General features: G+C 46.4%; 1 protein-coding gene across 2 annotated transcripts in view; it reads left to right on the top strand.

Moving 5' to 3' along the window:
• The first annotated feature begins 1,534 nt into the window (after positions 1-1,534).
• Positions 1,535-7,714, top strand: part of TTC39B (tetratricopeptide repeat domain 39B) — a 116,710-nt gene continuing 110,530 nt past the window's right edge. Inside the window, exon 1 of one of the 2 annotated variants that reach the window (XM_028107308.2) lies at positions 1,535-1,664. In XM_028107308.2, coding sequence (XP_027963109.2) covers positions 1,623-1,664 — 42 coding nt within the window. In that variant the 5' untranslated portion in view covers positions 1,535-1,622. The remainder of the gene's footprint in view (positions 1,665-7,714) is intronic. The other variant, XM_028107309.2, reaches the window with a different exon arrangement.

Here is a 7,714-nt window from a genome sequence, read left to right as displayed (position 1 = left end):
CGGTGCTCAGCATAGTCCTGACACATAGTAAGTACTCAATAAATGTTAGGTATTTTTATAATTATCAATGGATGGCCATTAAATAGCCTTTCATGAGCTAGACACAGAGACCCCATGCTCTCTGATTAAATTTATGTGAAATTCTAGAGAAGGCAAAACGATGGTGATAGAAAGTAGATCAGTGGTTGACAGAGGCAAGGGAGTGGGGGTAGGAAATTGATAGCAGAGAGGCACAGGGAGCTTTTTAGGGTGCTCTACATTATGATTGGGATGGTGTTTTGTAAACATTTGTCATGGAATTACACACTTAAACTTGGTGAATTTTATTGTGTGTAAAATAAAGTGGACAAAAAAATACAGCTTTTAACTTCCTAGTTAGATAGTTTAATTATTTTACATGTTAGAAGAATAAATTTCTAGGGGAGCCTGAGCGGCTCAGTCAGATAAGGGGGGCGGGACTCTGGATTTCAGCTTAGGTCGACATCGAGCCCCGCCCCCATCCCGCTGGACGTGGAGCCTACTTAAGATTTTCTGTCTCCCTTTCCCTTTGCCCCTCTCCCTCTCTCTCAAAAAAATTTTTTTTTAATTGAAAAAAAGAATAAATTTCTAAATTCAGTCAACAAATATTTGTTGAGTACCTATTATGTGCAAGACACTGTTCTAGGTGCTGGGGAAGCAGCCTTGAAGAGGACAGCATCTCTACCTTCATAGAGCTTACAGTTCAAGCACGAATTAGATACATATGTTTGGGGTTACACGAAGGGTCACTGTGGGATGCTATGGGGACATAACCGTGACAGGGGAGTGGGAGGAGGGGTAGAGGAGCTCCAAGTTGTATAAATATCTGTCCCGTGGATTTTCTTTAATTTTTCAAACATACACAGAAGCAAACACAGCGTACCTCTATCCGCCATGGTGTTTGGGAACGTGGCGTGACAGAGGCTTCTGGGTGACGGGTGATCCTGAGTGACCCAGGGCTGCCCTCTGGTCCCACAATCTGTGAGACGGGGTGTCCACCTGGCGAGGGAAGCGGACTGGCATTGGCCGAAGGACCAGGTAGATGATTCCATCCGCCTCAGGGGTAGCGTGGCCTTGACCTTGATCTCGTCAACCCGGCGTTCTCTCGGCTGCAGGCTAGCACAAGCCCTCAGCACAGCGGTGGAAGCGGGTACCCTCAAGTACCACTCTCCCAGAAGGTGGGCCAAACTACCGAAGTCCCAGTCTGCGAGAAGACCCCGCCCACGAGATGGCCCCGCCCACACGGGGGTCCGAGGCTGATGCCGGCTCGGGGCGGAGACACGTTGCGGGAACCTGGTTGGCTCTTCAGTTTGGGCCGCGTGGGGGGGGCGGGGCGGGGCGGGGCGAGGCCTGAGGGGGCGGGGCTTGCGGTCCGCTGGGCAGCTTGGCGCCCGCTGGGGAAATGGATGCTCTGCAGGTCCGCGGGCGCCGGGGGCGGGGAAAGCACTCGCTCGGCTGCGCGCTGGCCCCGCCCGGGACCCGGCCGGAGCGCGGGGCCGCCCCCTTCCTCCCTCGCTGGCGCTGGGCTGAGCCCCGAGCGGAGAAACGGAGTCGGCCCTAAGCTCCCTGTTTGGTTTTTGGGTGGCGGCAGCCTGAGGAGGAACATGGCGCTCGTAGGCAACGGAGCAGAGCTGGAGGCGGACGAGGTACTGGCTGGTGGGGGTGCGGGCACTGCCCCTGGAGTCCCGGAGGGATGAGCGAGCCCGGCAGGGACGACCAAGGTCCCGCCCCCTGGTCCCCAGTCCCGGACTAGGCAACTTCCCGTCCGGAGGAAGGGGCAGGGGCTGCGGGTGGGGGCACCCGGCCTGGGAGGTCTGTCCCGACACGAGCGTGGAGGGCGCTCGGAGCGGAGGCGCTGCGGAGGTTCTGGGCGCCGGCACCGTGGGGTCGTGGTGATAGAGGACACCACGTCGGGTCTGGGGGTGGATGGGTGCCAGCGCGCGGGAGCGCGGGATCTGAGCTTCTTCAGGAGCGCCTGGGCTTTTTGAGGTCTGACCCTGAAGTCCCGACACTGGCCCTCTGGGGTTTGTGGAATATCACTTCTATGGAAGTTTCCAGGTGGCAGAACCGACAGGCTTACAGTTGACAGGAGGGGGCTAGCCGGGGTCGGAGGGGGGAGAAGGAGCCCCAGGCGTGTCTGCACGAGCGGGCAGGGTAGGGGCTGCAGAGGGGGCCGGAGGGCTAGGGGACCAGAGCAGCAGCCCAGGAATTGGTGCTTTCTCCTCCGTCCATAGGGCACAGGCCTTTCCTATGCAGGTCCGCAGTGTCGGTGGTGGACGTGGGAGAAGGCGCTTCGAGAACCGACTCCGGCTTCCCGACTTCTCGACTGTATTTAAGTAATTAGTCACTTCTTCCTGCGGCCGGCGCGCGGGGGTCTGAGCACCCTGGGGCGCGCGCGCTGGACCTGTTGATTTATTGACTGTTCCTTCTAGCACTTGGGAGCTCCGGAGAGACGCTCCCTCTTGCGCTGGAAGTTGAGGCCGGCGGCACCAGCGGCCGCCGCAGCACCCACAGTTGCTGCTGCTGCCATTTTACCTGACTTGAATTTTACAAGTCGCTGCCGGAGGAGGTTTAGTTTCAAATGATGCAATAGTGGAAGATCTGGAGGAGGCGGGTAATATTCCTGTCCATCTCTTTAATGTTGGGAAACTCCTGACAACGAATACTGTGTTTTCAGTGTAGCCCTTAAAATAAAAGCGAAACAAAAACCAAACTACAACTCCTTTACACGATTGACAGGCAAGAGGGCAAGCCCGGCTGTTTAAAACCTTCCTTACAGCCAGTCCCTTGCAATGAGGACCCCCAAGACCACAGGCCAATGAACTAGAGCTTGCTAAGTTGCATCTTTTTATTGTTGAAACTTTTACACTACACGTAAAGGCAGATGATGAAATAGCGTATTTGTTGCTATTTTCATCCATGACAACCTTTCTTTATTTATAGCTTTAGATTGTCTTTTGGTATGACCTGGAGGCTTTTGTTTTTTTCTTTCCTCCTGTCTTAGTTCTTTTCTGGAATCGAGGTAGTAACCCTTTCATCGTGCTTTGACTATACATACATTCCCTTCCTCAAAAGTTTTTATGGCTGTCGTATATTGAGTATTTATATGTCCGGCATGCAAGGCCCTCTACAGTATGATCTCAATATGATGTTCCAGCCCATCCCCAACTGCTTCCGTATGTATAATCAGTTAGTTTAATCCATGTTATACGGGTATTATAAATGAGGAAACAAGACTGGCAGTACCTAGTAAATGTGGATTGAAATTTTTGAATCCCTAGTCTGCTTGTCTAAAAAGATTTGGTACTCTTAGGGCTATATAATTGTCATGTCAGGGCATTGTTGAGAGAGAAACTGGATGCTGCTAGTAATTAACGCTTGGACAAAAGGTGTAAACTGGGACTGTCCTGGGCATACTGAGACCTATAACCACCCTAGCCCTACCCACTGTCTACAAGATGAACTGAGGTGTTGAGATGCATTAGCTAGGGAGGAGGACTCTAGGTCTGTGGAGGAAGTTCGGTTTTGAACAGCAGAGAGCTTGGCACACAGATTCTTGGTAAATACACATTTGTTGAATGAATGAATAAAAGCATAAATGATGTTGCTTAATGACTTCTCAGTGTTTGCTATATCTTTCATTTATTAAATTCAATAACTGCTAGGTTCCTGTTACATGTAAGGTACTACATGGTTCTAGGAGATGAGCAAAGTACAAACAGAATTTTTTGCTCATGCCAAATTCGCTTTTTTCCTTCCATGGTACACCATTCCTATTGGTAGAAATTTTGGAAACATTTATTGAACATTTGCTCTGTGCTCAAACTTGGTAGGTGCCTTAGAAGGAGAAGACACAGTTTTAGCTCTCTAGGATTCTCTGGCTAGGTAGGGAGATAGGACATGTGTATAAGAACTCTGGAATGGGGCGCCTGGGTGGCTTAGTCATTAACCGTCTTCCTTTAGCTCAGGTCATGATCCCAGGGTCCTGGGATTGAGCCCCACATCGGGCTCCCTGCTAGCCTGGAAGCCTGCTTCTCCCTCTCCTTCTCCCCCTGCTTGTGTTCCTGCTCTCGCTGTCTCTCTGTCAAATAAATAAAATATTAAAAAAAAAAAAAAGAACTCTGGAATAGAGCTCAAGGCAGGGTAAGCAAGTAGGAAGTACTGCATTTTGGACTGGGTACACTTGACTTACTTGTAGAAAGTCCTTAATCCTGCAGTGGGCTGAAGTGCTATACCATGAGTGAACAAGACCCTGTTTGTCAGTTTTACTGGGCATGTGAGGCTAAAATGGCTTATTTCAGCTGGGGAACTTTTTAAACACGTAATATACATTTGATAGTCTTTGTGGCCATTATTTTATATTCTAGGGAAGTAAAAGGGACAAAGCTGTGTAGTTGGAAAAGTAGTAGGCTAGGGATTAGATGAACTGGGCTCTCTGTCACTAATTTGTCCAGTAACCATTTATTCATTATGTGTGCAAACATCTGCCTGCAGATACAGCAGTGAACCAGACTGATCAGGTATCTGTCTTTAACTAGTAATTTCATTGAGCAAGTCTCTCATTCTCTTAGGGTTCTTTTAAGTTTCCTCATCTGAAGAAGGAGAGGCTGGATGTTCTTCCAGTTCTAGAAGTCTACGCTTTTTTGGGGGAGGCTCCGTTTTGGGAGAAGAGCTAATAATGTAATTTTCTTTCGAAGTTTCTAGGGAGATGATTGTAGTAGAGGTACTGTCATGACAGCTGGTGGATGGGGTGCTTTCCTGGGTGAACTGGTGTTTGTTGTTGTTGTTTTGTTTTTGTTTTTTTTTCCTGTTTAGTTGCTAGGAGGATAAATGTGGGAACATAGAGGTTAGGGCTTATGACCTCAAGGGTTGCAAAAATTGTTTCTGGAGGGAGGCGGAAGCATCTTAGATATTGCAATGGTTTTGTAGCCCTTCAGAGCTTGGTCAAGAATATCTTATTAACATTAAAATTTCTCTCTTTTTCTTGGGTATTATGTAAGCAATGTTGACATCAAGTTCTTGGGAGATATACAGGATGTATGCAAGGTCAATACTATAAGCCTGTGGCAAATAGATGGCTAGGATTGGAGGACTTTCTATCAGTTACTTGATCTGGAAGTCATCTCTTTCTTGGTGACCGCCTCATATGTTCAGGCTCCCCATTGGCTGCCTTGTGGATGTTGCATATGTTTGGCCCTGAGTGTTTTTGTGCATGACTTGGTATTTGAGAATTAAATAGGAATAGTTTATATTTTATTATTTAATCCTACTAAAGTTATTCAGTCCACCAATAGTTGTCAAGTACTGAAAAGAGAAGATATTGGTAGTATCTGAATGAATATCTAGCAGCTACCTAAGTTAAAAATTGTTTTCTCAGATGAAACAAAATTAAGTTCACTAAAATTAACTTTTTTTTGAAGTTTATTTTTGTTTATTTATCTAAGTAATTTCTACACCCTGTGTGGGGCATGAACTCATAACCCTGAGATCAAGAGTCACATGCTCTTCTGACTGAGCCAGCCAGGCACCCCAAAGGGGCGCCTGGGTGGCTCAGTTGGTTGGGCGACTGCCTTCAGCTCAGGTCATGATCCTGGAGTCTCTGGATCAAGTCCCACATCGGGCTCCCTGCTCAGCGGGGAGTCTGCTTCTCCCTTTGACCTTCTTCCCTCTCGTGCTCTCTATCTCTCATTCTCTCTCTCTCTCAAATAAATAAATAAAATCTTAAAAAAATAAAATAAAAATTTTTGGGGTGCCTGGGTGGCTCAGTTGTTAAGCGTCTGCCTTTGGCTCAGGTCATGATCTCAGGGTCCTGGGATTGAGCCCCACATGGGGCTCCCTGCTCTGTGGGAAGCCTGCTTCTCCCTCTCCCACTCCCCCTGCTTGTGTTCCCTCTCTCGCTGTCCCTCTCTCTCTGTCAAATAAATAAATAAAAAAATTTTAAAAAAAAGAAAATTTTTTTTTAAGTAGGCTCCATGCCCGGCGTGGAGCCTAACGTGGGGAGCTGAGATCAAGAGTTGGACACTTAACTGAATGAGCCACCTAGGCTTCTCTAAAAAATAACTTTTTTAAAAAAGAATTTATTTATTTATTTATTTATTTATTTTAAAAGATTTTATTTATTTGACAGAGAGATACAGTGAGAGAGGGAACACAAGCAGGGAGAGCGGGAGAGGGAGAAGCAGGCTTCCCGTGGAGCATGGAGCCCGACGCGGGCCTTGATCCCAGGACCCTGGGATCATGACCTGAGCCGAAGGCAGATGGTTAATGACTGAGCCACCCAGGCACCCCTAAAAAATAACTTTTAAGACGATAATTTTTCAATTGTTTTACTTTTGCTGGAGAAATAGCAGTGTTGAATGTCTTTTAAAAATTTGGTTACATTGCTATTATTATGTAGAAATTGGAAATTTGCATGTGTAATTTGATATATTACATTAAAAGCTACTCAGCAAAGAGTTATAAAAATATTAATAGCTTTAAAATTTTTATTTATTTATTTTTTAAAGATTTTATTTATTTATTTGACAGAACAAGACAACAGTGACAGAGGGAACACAAGCAAGGGGGCATGGGAGAGGGAGAAGCAGGCTCCCTGCGGGGCTTGATCCCAGGACCCTGGGATCATGACCTGAGCCAAAGGCAGATGCTTAACGACTGAGCCACCCAGGCGCTCAGCTTTAAAATTTTTAATTTGACTTAAAATATTTATTTAGTTATTCCAAATTCATTATTGAATAAAAAGAATAAACTTTATACTTGTTCTTTTAATGTATAAAGCACACATATATATATCTCTCAGTGCTTTTAAAATTTCATGGTGGGTGTGGTTAGGAAAAAATGTCTAATAGGGCTCCTTAGGAGGGCAATAATGAAAAAAGTTGAGAAAGTTGGAGAAAGAAATAGCTCATTTGGCAGATGCTTTCATGGCCTGCCTTTTTGGCCCAGGATTTAAAAAATTTTTTAATTTAAATTTAAATTTTTTTTTTTTTTTGGCTCAGGATTCTTTTTAGATCTAATTTTTTTAAAAGATTTTATTTATTTGAGAGAGAGAGAGTGCAAGCGTGTGCAAGCCAGCACAGAAGCAGGAACGGGGCAGTGGGCGGGGGCAGAGGAAGAGGAAAAGGGACAAGCAGATGCTCTGCTGAGTGTGGAGCCCGACTTGGGCTCAGTCCCAGGACCCTGAGATCATGACCTGAGCTGAAATCAAGAGTCAGACCCTTAACCGACTGAGCCATCCAGGCGCCCCAGATCTAATTCTAATTTAGAAAATTTATCCATTGGAATTTTAGATGAAGTTTAGATAAGAGTGATTGCTACAATTTTTTAAAGTTTTTTTAGAAGATTTTATTTATTTATTTGACAGAGAGAGTGAGAGAGAGAGCAAGAACAAGCAAGCACAAAGAGGGGCAGCAGCAGAGGGAGAGGGAGAAGTAGACTTCCCGCTGAGCAGAGAGCGCGACTTGGGGCTCAATCCCAAGACCCTGGGATCATGACCTGAGTCGAAGGCAGACGCTTAACCAACTGAGCCACTCAGGTGCCCTGCTTGCTACAATTTTTTTAAGAATCAGATTTGTTTTCATTCCACCAGTGTTGAGCACCTGAGAGGTGCTACCAGTCCATAGATGCTGGAAGTACACACTTAAGTGCACACTAAGATAAGACCACATTACTGCCCTTGAGGAACATACACTCTAGC

Source organism: Eumetopias jubatus, unplaced genomic scaffold, assembly GCF_037043125.1.
Source record: "Eumetopias jubatus isolate StellerSeaLion01/CBP00866 unplaced genomic scaffold, mEumJub1_p1.0 scaffold_15, whole genome shotgun sequence".
In the NCBI taxonomy this organism is placed as follows: Eukaryota; Metazoa; Chordata; class Mammalia; order Carnivora; family Otariidae; genus Eumetopias; species Eumetopias jubatus.
This window is presented reverse-complemented; position numbering and strand designations above follow the sequence as displayed.